The 27836-nt window shown below is 40.3% G+C and overlaps 1 protein-coding gene, 1 long non-coding RNA gene and 1 pseudogene across 2 annotated transcripts in view; 1 reads left to right on the top strand and 2 right to left on the bottom strand.

Annotated features, from left to right (window-relative positions):
• Window positions 1-27836, bottom strand: part of LOC139570998 (zinc finger protein ZFP2-like) — a 55752-nt gene that overhangs the window by 22519 nt on the left and 5397 nt on the right. Inside the window, exon 2 of the mRNA XM_071393443.1 lies at window positions 26810-26981. Coding sequence (XP_071249544.1) covers window positions 26810-26981 — 172 coding nt within the window. The remainder of the gene's footprint in view (window positions 1-26809; window positions 26982-27836) is intronic.
• Window positions 285-25494, bottom strand: LOC139571021 (zinc finger protein 271-like; annotated as a pseudogene).
• Window positions 19368-27103, top strand: LOC139571039 (uncharacterized). Its single transcript, XR_011674225.1, has 2 exons — window positions 19368-19890; window positions 26846-27103. It is a non-coding gene; the product is annotated as an uncharacterized lncRNA (long non-coding RNA).

The following is a 27836-nucleotide window of genomic DNA, read 5'->3' as shown; positions in this document are numbered from 1 at the left end:
TTGCCCATGACAGGTCACAGAATTGTCAATTTAAAGAAATTAGGCCAATTTATTCATTACTACATTTAGCTAACATTAGATAGTTAATCCAGAGATTCTTACCCACACCAGTAGGTCATTGATTGCAAGATATTAGCTGTTGTCACTTAGTATTTTAATGAATGCATAACGGTAAACCTAGACACTTGCATCGTATAGTATTCTGAGTGGTGACTCATGGCTCGCTACCTTGGTTAGATTCATTGATACAATTATGGGTCTTTAGCATTCACATAATATTGGAGTCAGAGTCAAAATGTTCTTCACTCTTCACTTTCTTCTGGCAACGGTCCATACTTGGTCCCTTACTCTTTTTAATTTGCTTTTATGATCTTCATCTTTTCCAAACGTGTATTTTCGTCCCGTTTCATCCATCTGATAAATATCAAATCAAGTTTATTTTATATAGCCCTTCGTACATCAGCTAATATCTCGAAGTGCTGTACAGAAACCCAGCCTAAAACCCCAAACAGCAAGCAATGCAGGTGTAGAAGCACGGCGGCTAGGAAAAACTCCCTAGAAAGGCCAAAACCTAGGAAGAAACCAGGCTATGAGGGGTGGCCAGTCCTCTTCTGGCTGTGCCGGGTGGAGATTATAACAGAACATGGCCAAGATGTTCAAATGTTCATAAATGACCAGCATGGTCAAATAATAATCAGGAGTAAATGTCAGTTGGCTTTTCATAGCCGATCATTAAGAGTATCTCTACCGCTCCTGCGGTAGAATTGCATTTTTTCTCTCGCTCTTACGTTGACATCAAAGTCCTGAGGCATGTAGTGACCTCTGAAGAGTGGAGATCAGGGTGGAGGTGGTAGCCAATGATGGGGTGGGGGTGCAGTTTGGGGTTCTCCCCGCCCGAAGCCTGGCCCCTTTTTAAAGGTAATTTTTATGATGTTTCAGAACAACAAATGTATAATTTTATTTTTAAAGCAATGACAGGCAATTCTGATATGCATCCTAGACTTAAAAGATCACATTTCTGATATATGATTAAAGGGTAAACATGAGTAATAACCTGATCTACTGTATGCTGACATTGTCATAGGGTAAAACCACTATGGGAAAACTGAAAGGGATGGAGGGATGGATAGAAAGAGTGATAACACACAGAAGAAAAGAAAATGAATCATTATGAGACATTTTCACCCCGAACAAACACCCTGGCTCATTGACTATAAGGCCTACAGATTAATTCAGTACATTTTTATCATTGTGTCTGTGATTGTGCAGGTGTGTACATTTCAATACTTCCTTTCTTTTACTTTTAGATGTGTGTATTTTTGTGTATTGTTAGATATTACCGCAATGTTGGAGCTAGGAACACAAGCATTTATACATCTGCAATAACATCTGCTAAATATGTGTATGCGACCAATACAATTTGATGATGAAGCTGTGTATTTGTGTGTGAGTACAGGTGCATAGGTTTGTGTGTGTGGGTTTGTAATTGGTGAAGGGTGGTATGTGCATTAACATTAGTGAAGTAACACATTAAACATTGGTTTAGGTGTTATTAGATGATCGGTTGAAGTTATTACGTTATTCATTTAAAAAAGTTGTTACCTGATACCAATAACTTATTACATTAAGTGGAAAAGATTATTACGACAACAACTCAACATTTTTTCATATTAACCAACATAATATTACATTTACCGTTTTCATTACATTATAAATCTAAACGTTTTTACATTAACGGTTGTCACAAGACACAGCATACATAGTCCTTTCCTTGACCTCATGATTATTATTATTCAATGCGTCATTGATTAGTTTTAGGAGTACGTAAACACACACACACACACACGTTGACTATGACATATTCTATGATAACATTTATCCATTTAGATGAATGTGTGATATTACATAGACACAGTGGAGACCTGATCCCAGATCAGAGCTGCATATTATGCTGCAGAGGTTACCATGGTGATCAGACTGAGGCAACTGTTTAAGAATGGGAGATGGATATGACTGTTCCATAGTTTTTTTAAATGTATTTATCCTTTATTTAGGGTTAGGGTTCACTAGATGTTTTTTATTGAACATTTATTTAGGGATCTGGAACCGGTGTCGGATAGGAAGAAGATGAAATACAGCACGTTTGTGTTTTCTGGTGTTTTCTCATTGGTCCTAAATGAGAAAAGCTCTTTCCACATAGACAGACATAAGGTTTCTCTCCAGTGTGTGTTCGCTGGTGTGTATTTAGGGTCCCTGATAGACTGAAACTCTTCCCACACTGATCACAGCTGTAAGGTTTCTCTCCAGTGTGTGTTCGCTGGTGTCTATTCAGGTGTTCTGATAGAGCAAAGCTCTTCCCACACTGATCACAGCTATAAGGTTTCTCTCCAGTGTGTGTTCGCTGGTGTCTATTCAGGTGTCCAGATAGAGCAAAGCTCTTCCCACACAGACAGACATAAGGCTTCTCTCCAGTGTGGGTTACCAGGTGTGTAGTCAACTCTCCTGACCGAGCAAAGCTCTTCCCACAATGATTACAGCTGTAAGGCTTCTCTCCAGTGTGTATACGCTGGTGTATGGTTAGAATTCCCGAGTTAGCAAAGCTTTTACCACAATCAAGGCAGGGGTAAGGCTTCTCCCCTGTATGAATTCTCAGATGAGATTTGAAGGTGTTAGAAGCAGCAAAACTCTTCCCACACTGAGAGCATCTGTAAGGTTTCTCTCCTGTATGAATTCTCAGATGAGATTTGAAGGTGTTAGAAGCAGCAAAACTCTTCCCACACTGAGAGCAGCAGTACGGTTTCTCTCCGGTGTGAATCCGTTGGTGCATTATGAAACCACTCCTGCTAGTGAAACTCTTCCCACAGTCAGAGCAGCAGTGGTGAGGTTTCTTTCCTGTATGTCTGTGCTTCTTGAGGTGTTCTGATCGGGAGAGACTCTTCTCTACCTTGTCACAAACATGTTGTTGAGGCTCCCCAGATAAGTCCCTCCCATTGAGAGAGCGACAGTTAAGGGTGTCCCCTGCGAAACAAAGACATTGAATGAATAGTTTTTGGAAATATGGGTCCATAAACAAATATCACCACCAATATACACTCAATAGCCAGTTTATTAGGTACACTACCCCGTTCATGAAAATAGATCACTACTACAGACAGTGTCACGCGGCTGTGGCTTGCTATATAAAGCAGGCAGACAGGCATTCAGTTACTGTTTGATTGAACATTAGAATTGGCTAAACAAGTGATCTAAGCGACTGAGTGTGTGGTATGATCGTCGGTGCCAGGCGCACCGGATCCAGTATCTCAGAAACAGCCGCCCTCCTGGACTTTTCACGCACGACAGTGTCTAGAGTTTACTAAGAATGGTGCGACAAACAAAAAACATCCAGTCAGCGGCAGTCCTGTGGGTGAAAACAGCTTGTTGACGAGAGAGGTCGCAGGAGAATGGCAAGAATTGTGCAAACAGACAAATAACGGCGCAGTACAACCGTGGTGTGCATCTTGGAACGCACAACTCGTAGATCCTCGTCACTGATGAGCTATTGCAGCAGACAACTACACTGTTCCACTCCTATCAGCTAAAAACAAGAAGAAGCTGCTCCAGTAAGAACGCAATCACCAACACTGGACAATTCAGGTATGGAAAAACATTACCTGGTCCGACGAATCCCAGTTCCTGTTGCGTCATGCTGTTGGTGATAGTGTACTGGTGTGGGGAATGTTTTTCCTGGCACATGTTAGGTCCCTTGATACCAATTCAGCAACAATTTAACGCTACAGTATATCTGAACATGGTTGCTGACTAAACCCAATAGAGTATCTTTGGGATGAGATGGAACGGGCTGTTGGCAGCATGAACGAGCAGCAGTCCAATCTGCAGCAACTGTGTGATTCCATTGCGTCAGCATGGACCAACATCACCGGGGGAACGTTTTCGACGCCTTGTAGAATCTATACCCCAAATAATTCAGAATGTTCTGGAGGCAAAGGGGGGGGTCCGATCCGGTACTAGATAGGTGTACCTAATAAACTGAGTATATATTGTTTATCAATCAATTAACAGAAGTTGCAGAAGCATATTGCAGTCTAATCCACACACACCATTGTTCTTACTTGATGAAATCAAGTCTTCCTCCTCGTGCCCCCCTCTTACAGTTCCACTCTGCCCTGGAGTTTTCCTGCAGTCGACCAGCCGCACAGCCAGGCTCTTCAGACCCAGCAGTAAGGCGATATCAGGAGAGTTGCGACCAGGGGACTCCGACAGGCTGGAGGGGGACGGGCTAGCACTGTCCTGGTGACCACAGGAAGTATTGTACACAGAATATAATTAGACCAAACATTTGATTACTTTAGTCTAAATCTCTGATTGGTGCATCCTTATATCTCCTTTCTCTTTTAGTGTGTAATTGTTCACTACTTTCCACAAATGTACAGATTTTTTCAAACGGAAGTGGTTTATATATTTTTTTACTCTTAGTACAAATGCCAAAACTGATGACACTTGTAATGCCCCATTTTATGTTCAGAACCTTTGATTGAACATTCATTTGAGTTGAACACATCTTTCACCCCTGAGTTAGTCTTGGTTAACCCAGAACTAAAGTCTCACGTAATTGGTCAGCCGCTCGGTTAAGTTCTGGGTTCATACATGTTAGGATGAGATTAGGAGATGCTAGAACGAGGAGCAGAACCAGAATCCCCCGTCTCTTTCAAGATACAGGCCGAATGTCCTCTCCCCTTACGAAATGTGATAGATGGTAACGCCTGCTAAATCATGATTTGTTCAAATAACCTGTGATGAAAAACCTAAACACCAGAACTACTGCTGCTAATTATCCCACTTGGAGCATGTTGAGAAAAATGTCAGTCTCATAGTTTCAGTATTCTTATACAGTACATACATAGAAGAAACATCAGATATAGGGGTATTGTGGCATGTAGTAGCCTACAGTAAAAAGGTATTGGTGAAGCCTGGTGAAATTTCTGCCCCATGCAACATTGTTCAAGATCCACTTTTCTATGTGACTTATTACTGTAACAGCATTCTCATCTAAAATCATCAGCTTACAGTGTATCAACAACATTCAGATAATGAATGGATTAAACTCATTTACCACCCAAGTATTTCAGCAGTGCAGTGTACACTACATAATTTATAATGTTTTTTAGATATTTTTAACTGAAAGTAAACTAGACACTATATCATTTTGTTTTCGTAGCTCAGATTTTAGCAGTTTGATTAAATCATTGTTAAATTTCTTAACAAATGACAGGAAAATATTTTCAAAAGTAATCAATTGAAAATGGCCTAAGAGTTTTGAAACAGATTTTTGTGCTTAGAGTTATGAAAATGTACCACATACTTGTGAAAATTGCACCAAAGACAATTGGTAGAATCTTGGGCTAGGGGGAGTATCCACCATATGTTTTATACCAGTCATTTCCCTTCAAATCAGTGAAGGAAAGTGAACAAGTGCACACTTAGGGAGGACAGAAAGATAACTAGGGATTCATTAACATTATCTTGGCAGAAGCAGAGCTAGCGTGAGGGCCACGTAGGACTGTTCCTGCAGATACAAAGAAACCATTATTTAACACTATAAATTATTTCTAATGTAACATATAAAATATTATGTAACACTATAAAACATGTGATGAGGACTTATTTAACACTAATTATTATGTTACACTATAAAACATGTGATGAAGACTTATTTAACACTAATTATTATGTTACACTATAAAACATGTGATAAAGACTTATTTAACACTAATTATTATGTTACACTATAAAACATGGCAAAAGTGATATGATTGAATTCAATCCTGGAATTGGTCTTGGTGGTTGTTGCTTATTTTATAAAGCAATGTACCCTACAGCTGTCTGTCACTATACATACTTGAGGGGACCCCTGGGACTGGTGGCTACACTGCTGGTGGGGGAAGGACCAGGGTATTTATTTAGTAAGTTATTTATTAAGTTTAATAGTTTAAATAAGTTAACACACTGCCGGGACTTGAGGTAGGCCTACACTAGAAGAATCCAACAATGACGCACGTTGTCTACATTTCAAACAGTCGACCATATCTTTAGGCAGGAATGAAGAAAATAAAAAGATTCAAAAGAACAGGATAGCATATTCTAAGTTTAAAAGGTAGACTCAGAGATATTACGTGTACAGAGTTATGTACAAAGTAAACAGCATGATGGGTCAATTTCCGCAATAACCAAGAACGTTGAAGCACAAGGCTAAACTTCTCCAATGTTTGAAAAAATTAAACTGAACAAATACATAAAACGCAACAATTTCAAAGATTTTAGTACATATGAGGAAATGAGTCAATTGAAATTACTTCATTAGGCCCTAATCTATGGATTTCACATGACTGAGAATACAGATATGCATCTGGTGGTTACAGCTACCTTACAAAAATGGTCTTCACAATGGGCCTCAAGATCTCATAGCTGTATTTTTGTGCATTCAAGTTGACAATTGATAAAATGCAATGGTGCTTGTTGTCCGTAGCTTATGCCTGCCCATACCATAACCTCACTGCCACCATGGGGCACTCTATTCACAATGTTGACATCAGCACACCGCTCACCCGCACAATACACATGGTCTGCGATTGTCAGGCCTGGTTGGAGGTACTGCGAAATTCTCTAAAACAACGTTGGAGGCGGCATATGGTAGAAATTAACAGTCAATTTTCTGCCAACAGCGCTGGTGGACATTCTTGCAGTCAGCATGCCAATTGCACGCTCACTCAAAACTAGGAGACATATGTGGCATTGTTTTGTGTGACAAAACCACACATTTTAGAGTGGCCTTTTTATATCAACTTCTTGGGTTGGCAGATGGGCCTACAAATTTAGTCAATCGGCAGATGGTTGGCAGATGGGCCTACAAATTTAGTCAATCCGACTTTTTTTAAATGACATGGTCACTTTATGGTAACTATATATGCTTGTTTTAATCTGACTTCTAGACTTGAGGCATGTATGTGGGCGCAGAAAATACTCAAACTCAATTGCTAAAGACCCTTTTAGAAATCCGGTATATGGTACTCTGTAACGGCTGGACAGATCACGATGAGGTGGGGAGTGTGTTGTCTCCCCAATCAAGATAATTTGCGAGATTTCATCGACATTGGTGTCATAATGGCTTAGATACGATGGTAGGGAGATTTTAATTTATCATTGAGCTTCAACCAATGCATAATCAGCGCGACTACAACATAATGGAATAGAACTAAAAAAGATGAAAAATGTTGCAAAAGTGAGACGTTGCATGCATCATTGGTGTAGCTTCTCAATGGCCAATACATAGCATCAGCAACCCAGGGATTATATATACATCACTGGTGTAGCCTATGCTTAATTATTTATCCCCGCTTCTGACTTAACCTGCTAACCATTGCTTGTATCATCAATATGTGTGCGATTGGCTAGTAGGCTACTTTGCTGAAATAACCAACCTGGTTTATTTTGTCTAGCTGTTCAAATGGAACGCATAGATGTGGAAGATCAAAGGAAACGAGACCTAGACATTGTATACACCACAGTAAGGACACTGTTCATAAGTCAACCAAACTTACCCGATCCATCTTGGAAGCGATTCTTTCTTCAAATAAAAAAACATGAAAGTAAATGTGTACGCTAGAGTTACTTTCTTTGTCACGGCGTTCAGATAAAGAAAAGCTAGACCAGCGCAATCAAACGTCCTTTTTAATATAAAAACTGGATTTAAATTGTGACAAACAAACGTCTCATTGAGACTAATTTTACATCAGAAAGATCCTGTGGAATTTTATTTGGTTTGAAAACTCGATAGACGGTAACAAAACTTCCTGTTGATGCTTTTCAGCTTCTTCTGTGGTGTTTAAGAGGTGCCGCCACCTACTGTACATCGTCATCAACACTTTTCTTCAAGTGGGTGAGGCGGTTTAGGGAGTATAATTTATTGCTAGAAAATAACTGTTTGTATTCCCTCATATATAGTATGTTAAATTAATGACAACTGTGGACTATTTTTGGTATAATCAATATGTAATTAATCTATTTAAACTGTAAATTATTAGATGCATCACGTCGTCAATGATTGTAAATGCATGTTGTCCACGTGTGGTTGTATTGTTTTTAAAATTGGCAAATACAATAAAAATCACAAATCCTAAGGTATTTATTTAAAACAACTAAACTAGCTTGCAGCCTCTGACTGGCTGTGGTTTCCTGGAAGGTGGCAGGCTGAATATGAGATTAGAGACATTTCTTGTTATTGTCTTTCAAACGAGCTCATGGCTAGATGGCATTCCATGGTTTATTTATTATGGATCCCCATTAGTTCCTGCCAAGGCAGCAGCTACTCTTCCTGGGGTAAAGCAACATTAGGGGAGTTAAATACATTTAAAAAATATTACATGACAGTTCATACCACTTTTCACAACACATTAAGTGTGTTCCCTCAGGCCACTTCTCTACTATCACATATCTACAATGTAAAATCAATGTGTACGTGTGTGTAGAGTGCGTGTTTAATGTGTATGTGCGTCTGTGCCTGTGTGTGTCTCTTCACAGTCCCTGCTGTTCCATAAGGTTTATTTGTATCTGTTTTTTAAATCTGATTCTACTGCTGCATCAGTTACCTGATGTGGAATAGAGTTCCATGTAGCCAAAGCTCTATGTAGTACTGTGCCACTCCCATTGTCTGTTCTGATCTTGGGGACTGTGAAGAGACCTTTGGTGGCATGTGTAGTGGGGTATGCATGGGTGTCCGAGCTGTGTGCTAGTAGGTTAAACAGACAGCTCGGTACATTCAGCTTGTCAACACTTCTTACAACAACAAGTAGTGATGAAGTCAATCTCTCCTCCACTTTGAGCCATGAGAGATTGACATGCATATTAATGTTAGCTTTCCGTGTACATCTAAGGGCTAGCCATGCTGCCCTGTTCTGAGCCAATTTTAATTTTCCGAGGTCCCTACTAAACAGTAGTCCAGGTGTGAAAAAACTAGAGCCTGTAGGACCTGCCACTATGTGATTTTCAATTGCATTTGATGTCAAACACTTCTCATCAAAACAGTATCATGCTTTTAAAACTCACTTCACTGTGAAAATACATTTGAAGAAAGAAATTCAACAGCAGGTTGTTTCAACGCCTAACACAACAAAATGGACAGCCTTTAAGGTGATGATTATTTCAAAACATCTATATGCATATTAGAGTTATGAGCCCAAGCCGAAACCCCCCCAAAACTGAATAAAAATGATGATTGTGCCGTTATACAATACTTAGCCTACCACATATTACGCACAGCAGAAAAACGTAAAAATAAATGTAAAAAAAAACATTTAAGATCTCATGTGTTTGAGTGTGGATTGTATTATTATGCATACTAGATGAACGGATTACCTTATGCTACATTCCAACATCTGTGAGAAAACTTATAGACTTAGGCGATGCGGTTGGTTCATTGATAGTGCAGGACGGTTAGCCTACAATTATAGTGAATTTGTTTTAAATAGCCTAGTAGGGACTTTTTTCTATTCATATTTAATAGGATGACACATTCCCTGTAGCTATACAGAATATCTCAGCCCCATGTTTCCATCTCCTCCTCTCTCTCCTTTATTCCTTTCCTGAGAGCCTTCTTCCTTCTTGATGTTCCCCAACATATTTCACTTGGTTTCCCAAATTGCAGGAACAGGTTTGGAGAGACCATGGCATACAGAGTTTGGGGGGAATATCACCTGTTGCGCAGAGAGCACATGCTCCTCAAACAGTGGTTGATGCATGGAGTGAAATGTGTTTTTATATTTATTTCTCAGCTGCACATGCTCTGCAAAAATAAAAGTAGCCTACCCGGTCGGTGTGCTGCTACCATTTGCTATTCAAGTGCATAAGGATGTCTTTTTCCCCCTGCCCCTGTTCATTTGAAAATGGACCATTCTAAATCAGAACACATTTGACACATTAGTAAAGACAAGATTAAATTGAGAATAGTCTGATGGGTGAAAATCTGATCACTTGAAGTAAGAACAGCTGTGCAGCCTGAGCACAAGCTGCTTTTTTTTGTAACTTCCCAAAATCATCAATAGGCTGTAATCGCATCATGCAGCCCATATAGAATGTCTTTGAAATCATAACATAAGGTTTATCATTTACAACTAAAGTTGCCAAATAACTCTAAAACTAGTGTATAGGACCGGTTTCAAATGATCACTTTTACATTCAACAAAGCCACTTCATATTCGCTCCGGAATGGGAAAAATATCCTATTTTATTCAGCTAAGATCAATTATATTCTTCTTACTATGAAAATAATTTAATATAAAATATCAACATGGGCCTTATAAGCATATTTTGTCAGCTAAATGAACAAGCCTACAGCCTTTGCAGGAAGCATACCAGCCTGCATCCCACTGCTGGCTGGCTTCTGAAGCTAAGCAGGATTGGTCCTGGATGGGAGACCAGATGCTGCTGGAAGTGGTGTTGGAAGGCTAGTTAGGATGCACTCTTTCCTCTGGTTAAAGAAAATATCCCAATGCCCCAGGGCAGTGATTGGGGACATTACCCTGTGTAGGGTGCTGTCTTTCGGATTGGACGTTAAACGGGTGTCCTGACTATCTGGTCACTAAAATATCCCATGGCACTTATTGTAAGAATAGGGGTGTTAACCCCGGTGTCCTGGCTAAATTCCCAATCTGGACCTCATATCATCACAGTCACCTAATCATCCCCAGCTTCCAAATGGCTCATTCCTCCCCCCTCCTCTGCCCTGTAACTATTCCCCAGATCGTTGCTGTGAATGAGAATATGTTCTCAGTCAACTTACCTGGTAAAATAAGGGTTAAATAAACTATGGCATGGAGCATAACCAGATAATATACAGCAGGCCAACTCATATTCTGTTCTTCTGAAATACATTTTCTTCATATCAGAATGTTTTGTTAGTCCTGACTAAAATAAATCATGGACTTTTTGTGATGGTGTATATTAAATAGATTTTAGACTTTAAAAAAAAAAGTTGATGTTTCAAAGGTGTGAAACAGCAGCTTGTATGTGTGTGGAGGCCTGGAGATGCTAAACATGCTCATGTTAATGGTCAATAACTGTGAGACTGGCAGTCTGCATAACAATAACCGACTGACAAAATGGCACAGCCCTAAGTGGGACAACATTCCACAGGCCACAACGAACAGCCCGATCAACTCTATGCAAAGGAGATGTGTCATGCTGCCTGAAGCAAATGCTGGTCACACCAGATGCTGACTGTTTTTCTCATCCACTCCCCTAGGTTTTTTTTAAGGTATCTGTGACCAACATATGCATATCTGTATTCTCAGTTATGTGAAATCCATAGATTAGGGCCTAATGAATTTATTTAAATGACTGATTTCTTTACATGAACTGTAACTCAGTAAAATCTTTGAAATTGTTGCGTTTTATATTTTTGTTCAGAGCAGATGATCAGGACAGTGTAAAGTACTATTTGCCCGAAGAGGTGAGGTCTTGCAATGAGCTATATGACTGTACTTCTGATTCTAATTCTCAAGAGGAAAGTTAAAACCCTCAGCCACAAGGTCACTGAGACGGACCAACAGTTGTAAGGGGATCGTCTGAAAGGAACTGACATGCAGGGATGAAACTTAAGGATTTTGGTCACTGGCCAGCAGACCACAATTTCTACTAGCCCGGGTAACATTTGGGTCCTAATTCTGTGGCATTCGTTGTTTCACTGCTGTGTCGGGCTAGTTTGGCATCTTTTCTACTAGCCCAATCTGAAAAGTACTAGCCTTAGGATAGTTTAATTTCCATCCCTGCTGACGTGTCTAACTGACTTCACAGGTCACTTGACTAATCATGTACAACAGAAGCACTCTGGAACAAAACCGTTTTTGTAGTTTGTATTGGAAAAACATTGAGTCCACAAGTCCTTTGTGAGCTAGTTAGCCAACTAGTTAATGTTAGCTCACTGTTTGTGTAATCACACTTTTCCAAGTGGTGACATGTTAGCTAGCCCACCAGGGCTGGGATATTTACCGTAGCTAATGTTTAGCTAGCTAGCTATGTTAGTTAACATTAGCTCAACATTCGTGTAAGACTTTTTACGTGGTGACATGCTAGCTAACTAACTACTCTTGCCCTAGTGCTGGGCTAAAGTTAGCAAGTCTGACTACACGAACGGCGAGTTAACGTTATCTAGCTGGCTAGCTCACAAAGGACTTGTCAATAATGAAATGTCAGTCATTATGCTGTCCTATGCTGTTTTTCTTTTTACCTGTAAGGAAGGTAATGTGCGTTACACACAACGTGTCAGTGGCTTTCTAGCTAACGTACATTTTTAGAAGCCCCTAGCTAGCCAACCACTGATCTTTGACACACCCATCATAGCTTGTTCGCAGCTATCAACAGGGCTTACCTGTACTGCATATCTATCTAATGTTTCTCTCCAGTGTGTGTTCGGTGGTGTCTAATCAGGTTGGAAGCTCGAGCAAAGCTCTTCCCACACTGATCACAGCTATAAGGCTTCTCTCCAGTGTGTGTTCGCTGGTGTGTATTCAGGGTGGAAGCTACAGCAAAGCTTTTCCCACACTGATCACAGCTATAAGGCTTCTCTCCAGTGTGTTTTCGATAGTGTCTAATCAGGGTGGAAGCTACAGCAAAGCTCTTTCCACACTGATAACAGCAATAAGGCTTCTCTCCAGTGTGTGTTCTCTGGTGTATAGTTCGTTTATCTGACAGAGCAAAGCTCTTCCCACACTGATCACAGCTATAAGGCTTCACTCCAGTGTGTGTTAGCTTGTGTCTATTCAGGGTGGAAGCTCGAGCAAAGCTCATCCCACACTGACCACAGCTATAAGGCTTCACTCCAGTGTGTGTTAGCTTGTGTGTTGTCAGGTTGCCTGACTGATTGAAGCTTTTCCCACACTGACCACAGCTATAAGGCTTCTCTCCTGTGTGTATACGCTGGTGTATAGTTAGGGCTTTTGATAGAGCAAAGCTCTTCCCACACTGATCACAGCTATAAGGCTTCTCCCCTGTGTGTGTTCGCAGGTGTCTAGTCAGCTCTCTTGACTGAGCAAATCTCTTCCCACACCGATCACAGCTATAAGGTTTCTCTCCAGTATGTGTTCGCTGGTGTGAATTTAAGGTCCCAGATTGACTGAAGCTCTTTCCACACTGATCACAGCTATAAGGCTTCTCTCCTGTGTGTGTTCGCAGGTGTATGTTTAGGGCTCCCAAATAAGAAAATATTTTCCCACAATCAAGGCAGGGGTAAGGCCTCTCCCCTTTATGAATTCTCAGATGAGATTTGAAGGTGTTAGAAGCAGCGAAACACTTCCCACACTGTGAGCAGCAGTATGGTTTCTCTGCGGTGTGAATAATGAAGCCACTCTGGCTTGTGAAACTCTTCCCACAGTCAGAGCAGCAGTGGTGAGGTTTCTTCCCTATACGTCTCTGCTGGTGTTTCTTGAGATGTTCTGATCTGGAGAGACTCTTCTCTGTCCTGTCAGCAACATGAAGTGGTTGAAGCGCCCCAGATGATAAGCCCCTCCCACTGAGAGAACGACAGTTAGTGGTGTCCCCTGTGAAACAAAAACATTGAATAACTAGGTTTTGGAAATATGGATCGATAAACAAATACTATAACAATTAAAAAATATATATATATTTAGCAGACGCTCTTATCCAGAGTGACTTACAGGAGCAATTAGGCTTAAGTACCTTACTCAAGGGCAGACAGATTTTCCACCTAGTCGGCTCAGAGATCCAAACCAGCAAGCTTTCAATTTGTGGCCCAATGCTCTAAACCAAGACTACCTGGCTCTCTTATCAACACTCAGTGGCCAGTTTATTAGGTACACTACCCTCCGTTCACGAAATTCAATCGACAATTAACTAGCAACTGAGTGTTTTACTGTTTATAAATCAATTAAGCAGATTGTAGTCTAATCCACACCCCATTGTTCTTACTTGATGAAATCAAATCTCCATCTCCCTCCTCGTGTCCTTCTCTCACAGTTCCACTCTGCCCTGGTGTTTTCCTGCAGTCGACCAGCCGCACAGACACCCTCTTCAGACCCAGCAGTAAGGTGCTACCAGGAGAGTTGTGATCCAGGGACTCCGGCAGGGTGGAGGGGGACGGGCTAGCTCTGTCCTGGTGACCACAGGAAGTATTGTACATAGAATATCATTAGACCAAACATTTGATTACTTTAGTCCAAATCTCTGATTGATTAGGTACATCCTTATAATAACTACTTTCTCCTGAAGTGTGTAATTGTTCACTACTTTCCATAAATGTCTAGTATTTATTTTTAAATCACTTTGGCAAATTTTTCAAATGGAAGTGATATTTTTTACAATGTCTTATGTTAAGAACCTTTGATAGAGCATTCATTGGCGTTGAACAAATTAGCCGCTCAATTTAGTTCATACGTGTTAGGAGAGCTTAACAGTTTCTGGAAAGAGGAGCTCCACCGTCTCAAGATACAGGACGAATGTCCCCTCCCCTTCCAAAATGTGAAAGATTGTAACACCTGCTAAATCACTATGCACCATACCTGCTGGAGCGCGTGCTCCAGCAGGTATATTTCACTGGTCATCCCCAAAGCCAACTCCTCCTTTGGCCGCCTTTCCTTCCAGTTCTCTGCTGCCAATGACTGGAACAAATTGCAAAAATCACTGAAGTTGGAGACTTACATCTCCCTCACTAACTTTAAGCGTCAGCTGTCAGAGCAGCTTACCGATTGCTGCAGCTATACACAGCCCATCTGTAAATAGCCCATCCAACCAACTACCTACCTCATCCCCAATCCCCATATTTGTTTTTATTTTTCTGTTCTTTTGCACACCAGTATTTCTACTTGCACATCCTCATCTGCACATATCACTCCAGTGTAAATTGCTAAATTGTAATTACTTCACCACTATTGGCCTATTTATTGCCTTACCTCCTTACTTCATTTGCACATACTGTGTACAGATTTTTCTATTGTGTTATTGACTGTGCGTTTTTTTATCCCATGTGTAACTCTGTTGTTTTTGTCGCACTGCTTTGCTTGATCTTGGCCAGGTTGCAGTTGTAAATGAGAACTTGTTCTCAACTGGCCTACCTGGTTAAATAAAGGTGAAATAAATAAAAATAAAATTGTGGTTTGTTCAAATTACCAGTGATGAAAAACCTAAACACAAGAACTACTGCTGCTCGTTATCCAACTTTTGAGGCATGTTGAGAAAGTCCGTCTTAAATTTTCAGTATCCTACTGCAGTACATAAATAGAAGTAACCATCAGATATAGGGGTATTGTAACATGTAGTAGAAACCTACAGTAAAAAGGTATTGGTGTAGCCTGGTGCAATTTCTGCCCCATGCAACATTGTTCAAGATCCACTTTTCTATGTGACTTGTTACTGTAACAGCAGCCACATCTAAAAATCAACAACATTCAGATAATGAGTGGAATAAACTGTAATTTAACACCCAAGTATTTCAGCAGTAAATTGTACACTACACCATCATTTCAATTGTTAGCAGAGTGACCCACTTTGCCCTACTGTATAGAAGTACACTGGCAGAAGGACAGTGTAGTATTTACAGCCATATCCATCAATTATTTGGAATTACCTTCAAACATAAATTAAATGAATGTCAATTTATACAGTTCTCAAACTGTACTTCAACTTGACACTATACAATTGGTTTAGTAGTTAAGTTGAGCAATTTGATTAAATTATAGTTAAATGTATTGTTTACAAATTACTGGAAAATATTTCTTTATGTAATTAATTGTAAATGGCCTTTGAAAACATGTGTTTAGAACTTTGAAAATGTACCACATACTTCAAAAATGCAACAGTGATGAAAAAAAAATAACTAAGGGCATTGGATTGGTGGAAGCATGGGCTAGTGGGAGTTCACACCATATGTTTTATACAAATCATTTCCTTTCAAAATCAGTGAAGTGAACAAGTGACGACGTTGGAAGGAAAGATAATTAGGAATTCCTTGACATGGTATCTAGCCTACCAAAAAACATGATGTAACACAATAAAACATGATGGAACACTATAGAACCTTATGTAACACTTACAAGTATTATTTAAATGCCTATGCAGAAATTGCTCCACCATTTCCTGGTTGCTAAAATTGCTAAGTGTACTGTAGAGATTTGTTGTACCACCTAAACCGCTGTGAAATATATTTTCCATAACCCAAAATATTGTATTTTCAGATGTTTGTAGCTGGTGCACAAAACCGAAAGTAAGACTGAAAAACAAAATAAAAATGGGAAGCATAGAAATAACAAACACAGAACAGATTTACTGATTCTTAGACTTGCTTTCAATGAGAATGACAGATCTATAACTGACATTGCTATGTGAATTCTCCCAAAACAAACATATTGCAGCTTTAACACTTTCAAACATGATTTAACACTAAAACATAGCAACATTGATATACAGTGTCTTTAGAAGGTATTCACACCCCTGGATCTTTTCCACATTTTGTTGTGTTACAGCCTGAATTTAAAATTGATACAATTTAGATTTTCTTGTCACTGGCCTACACACAATACCCCATTATGTCAAAGTAGAGTTATGTTTTTTCATGTCATGTATTTTTATTTTTTACAAATGAATTAAAAATGAAACTGTCTGGAGTCAATAAGGATTCAAGCCCTTTGTTATGGCAAGCCTACATAAATTCAGGAGTAAAAATGTGCTTAAGTCACAATACGTTGCATGGACATACTCTGTGTGCAAAAATAGTGTTTAACATGATTTTTGAATGACTACCTCATCTCTGTACTCCACATATACCGATAATTGTAAGGTCCCTCCGTCGAGCAGTGAAATTCAAACACAAAAAGCAGGTAGGTTTTATGCCTCGAAAAGAAGGGCACCAATTGGTAGATGGGTAAAAAAAAATATTGAATATCAGCCAGCCGAATATCCCTTTGATCATGGTGAAGTTATTAATTACACCTTGCATGGTGTATCAATACACCCAGTCACTACAAATATACAGGCGTCCTTACTAACTCAGTTGCCAGAGAGAAAGGAAACTGCTCAGGGATTTTACCATTAGGCCAATGGTGACTAAAACAGTCACATAGTTGAATGGCTCTGATAGCAGAAAACTGAGGATGGATCAACATTGTAGTTACTCCACAATACTAACCCAATTGACAGTGAAAAAAGGAAGCCTGTACAGAATAAAAATATTCAAAAACATGTATCATGTTTGCAACAAGGCACTAAAGTTATACTGCAAAAAATGTGGTAAAGCAATTCACTTTATGTCCTGAAAACAAAGTGATGTGTGTTGTATTGGAAATGCCCCAAGCATTACTGAGTACCATTCTCCATATTTTCAACCATAGTGGTGGCTGCATCATGTTATGTGTATGCTTGTTATCGTTACGGACTGGGGAGTTTTTCAACATAAAAAAGAAACGGAATGGAGCTAAGCACCGGAAAATTCCTAGAGGAAAACCTGGTTCAGTCTGCTTTCCACCAGACACTGGGAGATGAATTCACCTTTCAGCAGGACTATAACCTAAACCACTAGGCCAAATCCACACTGGAGTTTCTTACCAAGAAGACAGTGACTATTCCTGTTACAGTTTTGAGCAGTAATCGCTGCCACAGGTGATTTATAATATGTATTGACTCAGGGGTGTGAATAATTATGTAAATGAGATTTCTGTATTTCATTTTCTATACATGTTTAAACATTTCTAAAAACATGTTTTCACTTTTTCATTATGGGGCATTGTGTGTGTATGGGTGAGAAAAAAAGCTCCATTTAGGCTGTGACAAAATGTGGAATAAGTAAAGGAGTAAGAATACTTTCTGAAGGCACTGTATAATAGATTTTAATTAAGTGCTGGAATTGGTCTGAGCTGTTGTTGCTTATTTTATAAAGCAAAGTACCCTACAGCTGTCTGTCACTATACCTCCTTGAGGGGACCCCTGGGACTGGTAGCTGCACTGCTGGTTGGCTGCAGGTGGGGGAAGAACCAGGGTCTTCAAAATTATTTATTTATTGAGTTTAATAGTTTAAATTAAGTTAACACACTGCCGGGACTTGAGGTAGGCCTACACTTGAATAATCCAACAATGACGCGCACGGCGTCTACATTTTACACAGTCTAACATATTTTTAGGCAGGAATTAAGAAACATTATGGAATGAAAAACATTCAAATGACAGAATAGCATATTCTGAATTTAAAGGTATAACGTAGGCTAGATGCACAAAGTAAACAACATAGTGGGTCGATTTCTGTTATAAGCAAAAACCTTGACGTGCAAGGCTAAACTTCTCCACTGTTTTGGTCCAGTGGCTACCATGCTGGAACAGCGTGAAGCATACCAGTGCACATGCCTGCGCAGATACTGTGTGTGACTGTGTGAGAGCAAAGTATTGCATCTTGCTCATTGCAATATCTGCAGTGCTGCTTGTGGCGTCATTTAGCCGAGTCTGCCTTTAAATGTAGCATATTTTACAGTAGCTATGCAATTCAGTTTGGGATGGGCATTTTACATTTTTTGACAGTTTGACTGACTCATATCTTTTTCAATACTTCAATGAAAAAATATATATATATTTTTAGAACACAAGGCCCACACTGGGAAAAAATATATGTGCATTTATCTATACGCCTACAGCATGCAACAATGCCTAATTTATCAACCATTAAAGTGACCAGTGATTCCATGTCTATGTACATTGGACAGCAGCATCTAAGGTGCAGGGTTGAGTAACAGGGTGGTAGCCAGCTAGGGATGGCTATTTAACAGACTGATGGCCTTGAGATAGAAGCTGTTTTTCAGTCTCTCGGTCCCAGCTTTGATGCACCTGTACTGACCTCGCCTTCTGGATGATAGCGGGGTGAACGGGCCGTGGCTCGGGTGGTTGATGTTCTTATGGTGATGCAACCCAACAGGATGCTCTCAATGGTGCATCTGTAAATGCAGATGCCCTGAGCTTAATGAGCTTGGAGGGTACTATGGTGTAGAAGGTTGACCTATAGTCAATGAACAGAATTCTTACATAGGTATTCCTATTCTTACATAGGTATTCATCATATATGCATAGTCACTTTAACCGTATCTATATGTACCTACTACCTCAATCAGCCCGACTAACCGGTGTCTGTATGTAGCCTCGCTACTGTTATTTTTCACTGTCTTTTTACTGTTGTTTTGTTTCTTTACTTACCTATTGTTCACCTAATACCTTTTTTGCACTATTGGTTAGAGCCTGTAAGTAAGCATTTCACTGTATTCGGCACACGTGACAAATAAACTTTGATTTGATATGTCCAGATGGGATAGGGGATTGTAATGGCGATTACATCGTCTGCGGATCTGTTGGGGCGGTAAGCAAATTGAAGTGGGTCTAGGGTGTCAGGTAAGGTGGAGGTGATATGATCCTTAACTAGCCTCAAAGCACTTCATGATGACAGAAGTGTAATGTTTTGTAGAATCAGTGAAATTGTCCATACTCACAAAAAGTTTATTTCTTTCAAATTGTGTGCACAAATTTGTTTACATCCCCGTTAGTGAGCATTTCTCCTTTGCCAAGAATGCATCCACCTGACTGACAGGTGTGGCATATCAAGAAGCTGATTAAACAGAATGATCATTACACAGTTGCACCTTCTGCTAGAGTCAATAAAAGGCCACCCTAAAATGTGCAGTTTTTCCACACAAAACAATGTGCCACAGATGTCTCAAGTTGAGGGAGAGTCCAGATGGAGCTGTAAATACAATCAAGCCTGTCTAATGGCAGAGTTGATCAGCACAGATATGGATCACAACGTCAAGAAGACAGAAGAAGGAGCATACTGGAATGTGTTCTGGATATTTGGAACTGGTGAGTTTGTCCTGATGCTAGTAAGCATGCATTTGCTCACTGCAGTCCACAACATGCTGTTTACCGTACATGTCTGTTTGTTTTCTCAGCTACAGGTTGAGTCCTGTCTTGACAGTGAACTATGGCTAGCTCTTACCGTAACAGGAGCTGTCCAGCCGTTACGGAGTAACATATTCCGAACATCTAAAAGGGTCTTTAGCAATTGAGTTTTCAGAGTTTACTCCCACCTAGCTCAAATTCTATAAGTCAAATGAAAACGAGCATATAGCTACCATAAAGTGACCATTTGATTTAAATGTCGGATTGAGTCGATTTGTAAGTGCAACAGATTTGATTACTTATTACTCTCACATGCATATTTCTGCCCATTAGGAACCAACAATGAGCTCCTTTTTGTAGCATTTGACATTTTCTGCCAAATCTCAGTTCTATCTAAACGGGTCAGCAACTGTTGTTCTGTAACAATACAGCTGTTATTAGCTAATGTTAACTTGCTTGTCCAAAGTCCAGCAGCTAGCCTCTGTAAATAGCTAACACCAGTCAGCTGAATGCTTGCTAGCTAGCTAATGAACAGGCTAAGGTAGCTAGCTATATTTGTTTATGTAAGGTCTGTTACACAACTTCAGCCATTAGTTAACTATAGCCAGACAACAGCTGACTAACACAAGGTAGCTAACGTTAGTTCACTTCCAAACGTCAGTCCTAAATATTTCCAAAATATAGCTAGCTAACTACATCGGTTCAACAAACCAACACCAAACGTTGGGCAAATTGTCACGTTGCTACCTTGCAATGCAATTAGGCTTTTACAACACTAGCTAGCTACTCTATAGTCGACGCTACGGAGGTGAGGAGTGTTGTCAAGTTGATTTGCGAGATTCCATCGACATTGGCTTCATAATGGCTTAGATATGATGGTAGGGAAATGTTAATTTGACATTGCGCTTAAACCAATGAATACTCAGCGCGACTACAACATAATGGAATAGAACTATAAAATATGAAAAATGTTGCAAAAGTGAGATCATTGGTGTAGCCTCTCAATGGCCAATACATATCATCAGCAAACCAGGATTTATATACATCACTGGTGTAGCCTATGCTTAATTATTTATTTTCGCTTCTGACTTGACCTGCTGGTTGCGCATTGCTTGTATCAATCTGTGTGCGATTGGCTAGTAGGCTACTTTGCTGAAATAACCACCCTGATTTATTTTGTCTAGACGTTCAAATGGAAGGAATGGATGTGGACGATCAAAGGAAACGAGACCTAGACATTGTATACACCACAGTAAGGACACTGTTCATAACAGTCAACCAAACTTACCCGATCCATCTTGGAAGCGATTCTTTCTTCAAAAAAAAAAAATGAAAGTAAATGTGTACGCTAGAGTTACTTTCTTTGTCACGGCGTTCAGATAAAGAAAAGCTAGACCAGCGCAATCAAACTTCCTTTTAAATATCAAAACTGGATTTAAATGGAGACAAATTTTACATCAGAACGATCCTGTGGAATTTATTTTAGTTTGAAAACTCGATAGAGGATGGTAACAAAGAACTTCCTGTTGATGCTTTTCGGCTTCTTCTGTGGTGTTTAAGCGGTGCCGCCACCTACCGTACATAGTCATCAACACTTCCAATTGCCTGAAGCGGTTTAGGGAGTGTAATTTATTGCTATAAAATAACTGTTTGTATTCCCTCAAATATATAGTGTTAAGGTTCCCCTTGCTCTGCAAGGGCCGCGGCTTTTGTGGAGCGATGGGTAACGATGATTCGTGGGTGACTGTTGTTGGTGTGTGCAGAAGGTCCCTGGTTCGCGCCCGGGTCGGGGCGAGGGGACGGACTAAAGTTATACTGTTACACAAGCACTGATAAGAAGTGATCAGGTAGGCCTATTATGACGTTTCCACTGGATCAGAGCATGACATTTTATCTTTTCACACTGGTTATTTAAAGTGAGAGAGCTAGAAAGATTTTTCAAATACAATGATTAACTATTGCAATTCTCAATGGATGTAAAAACAGACTTTGTTTGCTTGCTGTTTTGAGGTGAAGAATACAACATAACTTTGAAATGCTCAACAGGTCATTAGTGATGGTGCGTTAAGCCAACCAGAAATACTATCAGATCTCCAAATGGGCACATTTATGTACATTTTCCCGCAGGCCAGGTAGCCTATTGGCCTACTTCTATGCATGCAGGTCCTTACTCAACATTGACAGGAGCGCTCCAAACAAAAGACTGACTAAAATGACAACTCGTAAATGGAATGAAATCAACCAAAATTTGTTTCTCACAAGTTCAGCATAGGTTGTGCACTCTGCAAACAATCTGTCGACTCTGACAATAATACCGGGAAGACTGGAATAATTATCAGAAATGACTAACCAAAGTAACAAACATTGTAAATTAGGAATTAACGTTAGAATGTACTACTGGTGATATGTAATGGAAGTGATATCAAACGCAAACAATTCACACAATGAAGTTATAAAACAATGAATGTGCACAAATTGGCAGGAGAGAGCGCATTCTGGAGAGAGAAGAGCATTGTGCATCTGGGCGCTGCATGTTCAATCCGACATCTGCATTGGCCATGCAGCATTTATGGTGATAAGGCCTCAGTAGAAGTCAGGGAATTCATACTTCTTGTGCTTTGCGAAACAGTGCAAGAAGAAGTGAGTTTGTTTTCTACAGGATGTACTGTCAACGCGGAGCTAAAGAGCCCTCCACATTGTCACAAAATTTGGGAGGAGCATATATATTTGCGCCCATCTCAGGTAACTAATCTATTGGAGGCCTAGACTAAAAGCCCATTCATGCTTGATCCGAAAATGTATGTGTGTCTCACACACACATGTTACTACTTGACTAAAACCAACTGCATGACAACCAAACAAGCGACTAATTTGGGGTCAGCCTTAATTCAGACCCCTTGATTTTCCCCCCCACATTTTGTTGTTACAGCCTTACTCTAAAATGGAATAGTCTTGGTGGTTCCAAACTTCTTCCATTTCAGAATGGAGGCCACTGTGTCCTTGGCGACCTTCAAAGCTGCAGAAATGTTTTGGTTCCTTCTCCAGATCTGTGCCTCGACACAATCCTGCTTCAGAGCTCTACAGACAATTCCTTCGACCTCATGGCTTGGTTTTTGCTCTGACATGCACAGTCAACTGTGGGACCTTATATAGACAGTTGTGTGCCTTTCCTAATCATGTCCAATCAACTGAGTTTACCACAGGTGGACTCCAAACAAGTTGTATTAACATCTCAATGGAAACAGGATGCACCCTGAGTCTCATAGCAACGGGTCTGAATACTTATGTAAATAATATAGTTTAATTTTTTTAATACATTTTGTAAAATTCCTAAACTTTTCACTTTGTCATTATGGGGGAGTGTGTAGATTGAGGGGGGAAAAAAGTATTTAATACATTTTAGAATAAGGCTGTAATGTAACAAAATGTGGAAAATCGTCACTGGGTCTGAATACTTTCCGAATGCACTGTATGTATTGTAACAGGCTCACAATGTGGTTACTTAAGTCCGATTTTGATATATTTGGCTGTTTTCGCAGGATAACGTTTAAAAGTTGAAGTGACTTCTAAATGCGTACTCCGGTTAGCATAGCTAGCATCTGTGGTGGTGGTAGTCAATCATTTTTAACTGTAATGCAGTTGATTGGTGAATATGAAATGAACATTTGCTGGTTGGGGTTGACATACAAGCGTTATACTCTGATTTGTACCTCAATATAGTGTGACATACACATATAAACAATAGTCTAAACGTAGACTAATTTTGCTGGGGGGCAATGAAGAGATTCAGGATTATTCCCCCATGGCCTTTTCCCCCACACATTTCCATGGCAATTCTATTGTTTTGCTCGAGTTCGATTGACTTCTTTACCGCATCTACAGTTGAAGTCGGAAGTTTACATACACTTAGGTTGAAGTCATGAACTCATTTTTCAACCAATCCACATTTCTTCTTTACAAACTATAGTGTTGGCAAGTCGGTTAGGACATCTACTTTGTGCATGACACAAGTCATTTTTCGAACATTTGTTTACAGCTTATTTCACTATCACAATTCCAGTTGACTGTGCCTTTAAACAGGTTGGAAAATTCCAGAAAATTGTCATGGCTTTAGAAGCTTCTGATAGGCTAATTGACATTATTCGAGTCAATTGGAGGTGTACCTGTGGATGTATTTCAAGGCCTACCTTCAAACTCAGTGCCTCTGCTTGACATCATGAGAAAATCAAAAGAATTCAGCCAAAAATTGTACACCTCCACAAGTCTGGTTCATCCATAGGAGCAATTTCCAAACGCCTCAAGGTACCGCGTTCATCTGTACAAACAATAGTAAGCAAGTATAAACACCATGGGACCACGCAGCCGTCATACGGCTCAGGAAGGAGGCGCGTTCTGTCTCCTAGAGAGAAATGTACTTTGGTGCGAAAAGTGCAAATCAATCCCAGAACAACAGCAAAGGACCTTGTGAAGATGCTGGAGGAAACAGCTACAAAAGTATCTATATCCACAGCAAAACGAGCCCTATATCGACATAACCTGGAAGGCCACTCAGCAAGGAAGAAGCTACTGCTCCACGGTTTGCAATTGCACATGGGGACAAAGATCGTACTGTTTGGAGAAATGTCCAATTGTCTGACGACACAAAAATATAACCGTTTGGCCATAATGACCATCGTTGTGTTTGGAGGAAAAACCGTGAAGCATGGGGGTGGCAGCATCATGTTGTGGGGGTGCTTTCTGCAGGAGGGACTGGTGCACTAAACAAAATAGATGGCATCATGAGGAAAGGAAATTATGTGGATATATTGAGGCAACATCTCAAGACATCAGTCAGGAAGCTAAAGCTTGGTCTCAAATGGACAATGACCCCAAGCATACTTCCAAAGTTGTGGCAAAATGGCTTAAGGACAACAAAGTGAAGGTATTGGAGTGGCCATCACGAAGCCCTGACCTCAATCCTATAGAACATTTGTGGGCAGAACTGAAAAAGCGTGTGCGAGCAAGGAGGCCTACAAACCTGACTCAGTTACACCAGCTCTGTCAGGAGGAATGGGCCGAATTTCACCCAACTTATTGTGGGAAGCTTGTGGAAGGCTACCCAAAACGTTTGACCCAAGTTAAACGATTTAAAGACAATGCTACCAAATACGAATTGAGTGGATGTAAACTTCTGACCCACTGGGAATGTGATGAAAGAAATAAAAGCTGAAATAAATCATTCTACTATTTTTCTGACATTTCACATTTTTTAAATAAAGTGGTGATCCTAACTTACCTAAGACAGGAAATCTAAATGTCAGGAATTGTGAACAACTGAGTTTAAATGTTTTTGGCTAAGGGTTATGTAAACTTCCAACTTCAACTGTATGTTCCAAACAGGTTTATGGTGATCAGACTAAATCAACTGTTTTATGAAAGAGATGGATATGACTTCACTAGATGTTTTCTATTGATCCTTTATTTAGGGATCTGGAACCGGTGTCGAATAGGAGGCAAATAAAATACGACACGTTTTGTTTTCTGGTGTTTTTCAACATAGGCCCTAAATGAACAAAGCTTTCCCCACATCTAAGGTTTCTCTCCAGTGTGTGTTTGCTGGTGTGAATTTAGGTTCCCTGATTGACGGAAGAGCTTCCCACACTGATCACAGGTATAAGGTTTCTCTCCAGTGTGTGTTCGCTGGTGTGTAGTCAGAGAGTAAGCTACAGCAAAGCTCTTTCCACACTGACCACAGCAAAAAGGTTTCTTTGCTGTGTGTATGCGCTGGTGTATAGTTAGTGTTTCTGAAGAAGCAAAGCTCTTTCCACACTGATAACAACTATAAGGCTTATCTCTGGTGTGTGTTCGCTGGTGTGTAGTCAGATTGGAAGCAACAGCAAAGCTCTTCCCACATAGACAGACATAAGGTTTCTCTCCAGTGTGTGTTCGCTGGTGTCTAGTCAGGGAGGAAGTTAGAGAAAAGCTCTTCCCACACTGACCACAGCTATAAGGCTTCACTCCAGTGTGTGTTAGTTGGTGTGTTGTCAGGTGGCCTGACTGATTGAAGCTCTTCCCACACTGACCACAGCTATAAGGCTTCACTCCAGTGTGTGTTAGCTTGTGTATGTTTAGGGCTCCCAAATAAGCAAATCTTTTCCCACAATCAAGGCAGGGGTAAGGCCTCTCCCCTGAATGAATTCTCAGATGATATTTTAAGGTTTGAGAAGCAGTGAAACTCTTCCCACACTGAGAGCAGCAGTACGGTTTCTTTCCGGTGTGAATCCGCTGGTGAATAATGAAGCCACTCCTGCTTGTGAAATTCTTCCCACAGTCAGAGCAGCAGTGGTGAGGTTTCTTCCCTATACATCTCTGCTGGTGTTTCTTGAGGTGTTCTGATCTGGAGAGGTTCTTCTCCGTCACATGTTGTTGAGGCTCCCCAGATGATAAGCTCCTCCCACTGAGAGAACAACGGTTAGGGGTGTCACCTGTGAAACAGACACTGAATAATAGGTTTTGGAAATATGGGTGAATAAATACTATACATTATTTTTTAAAGTTTTTGTTATTTAGCAGACGCTCTTATCCAGAGAAAATTACAGGAGCAATCGGGGTTAAGTACCTTGCTCAAGGGCACATGGACAGATTTTTCACCTAGTCAGCTTAGAGATTCTAACCAGCAACCTTACGATTAGTGGCCCAACATACTTAACCACTAACCTACCTGCCGCCCTGATCATCAATATACACTCAGTGGAGTGGCCAGTTTATTAAGTACACCCCCCTCCGTTTACGAAACTGGATTGACAATTTACTGGCTACTGAGTGTATACTGCTAATCAATCAATTAACAGAGGTTACAGAATCAGATTGTAGTCTCATCCACACACCCCATTGTTCTTACTTGATGAAATCAAAGCTCTGTGTCCTTCTCTCACAGTTCCACTCTGCCCTGGTGTTTTCCTGCAGTCAACCAGCCATACAGACACCCTCTTCAGACCCAGCAGTAAGGCGCTACCGGGAGAGTTGCAACCAGGGAACTCCGGCAGGTTGGAGGGGGACGGGCTAGCTCTGTCCTGGTGACCACAGGAAGTATTGTACATAGAATATCATTAGAACAAACATTTGATTACTTTATTCTACGTCTCTGATTGGTGCTTCCTACAATACAAAATTACAATACCTCCTTTCTCCTGAAGTGTGTCATCGTTCACTACTTTACACTTCAGCAAATTTTTCAAATGTTAGTGGTAGATTTTTTACAAATGTAAAAACGTATAACACTCGTAATTTTTCTAAATGGAAGTGATACTTGTCATGCCCCGTCTTATGTTCAAAACCTTTGAGTATTCATTTGAGTTGAACAAGTCTTTCACCCCTGAGTTAGTCTTGGTTAACCCAGAACTAATGTCTCACGTAATTGGTCAGCCGCACGATTTTAGTTCTAAGTTCATACGTGTTAGGATGAGAGCTTAATAGGTGCTGGAATGAAGAGCTCCACCCTCTCAAGATACGGGCCGAATGTCCCCTCCCCTTTCCAAAATGTTGGCGAACGCCAACACCTGCGAAACTGTGATCTGTCATAATAACCAGAGGAAAAACCAAAACACCTGAACAACTGCTGCTCATTATGATGTAGTATTTAGAGCCAAATCCATCAATTATTTGGTTTTACCTTCCACCCTGAATTAAATGAATGTCAATTTATACAGTTATCCCCATATACAATAGAGCCACGTCTTTCTGGTGCCTTTAACAGTTTGTTTCTAGCCTAAAGCATTGCAGTTATGCATGCTATACTTTTATATAATCAGGGTTTGGGGGGCATTAGCCCCTCCCCCACCCCAAGCACCACACCACTGGAATGGCCGTTGACAAATATCCAACACATGGGCTAGTCCACCATCCAGATCAGAGCTGTAAATACAATC

Source organism: Salvelinus alpinus, chromosome 1 (assembly GCF_045679555.1).
Source record: "Salvelinus alpinus chromosome 1, SLU_Salpinus.1, whole genome shotgun sequence".
In the NCBI taxonomy this organism is placed as follows: Eukaryota; Metazoa; Chordata; class Actinopteri; order Salmoniformes; family Salmonidae; genus Salvelinus; species Salvelinus alpinus.
The sequence above is the reverse complement of the archived record's forward strand: the minus strand, read 5'-3'. Positions and strand labels throughout refer to the sequence as shown.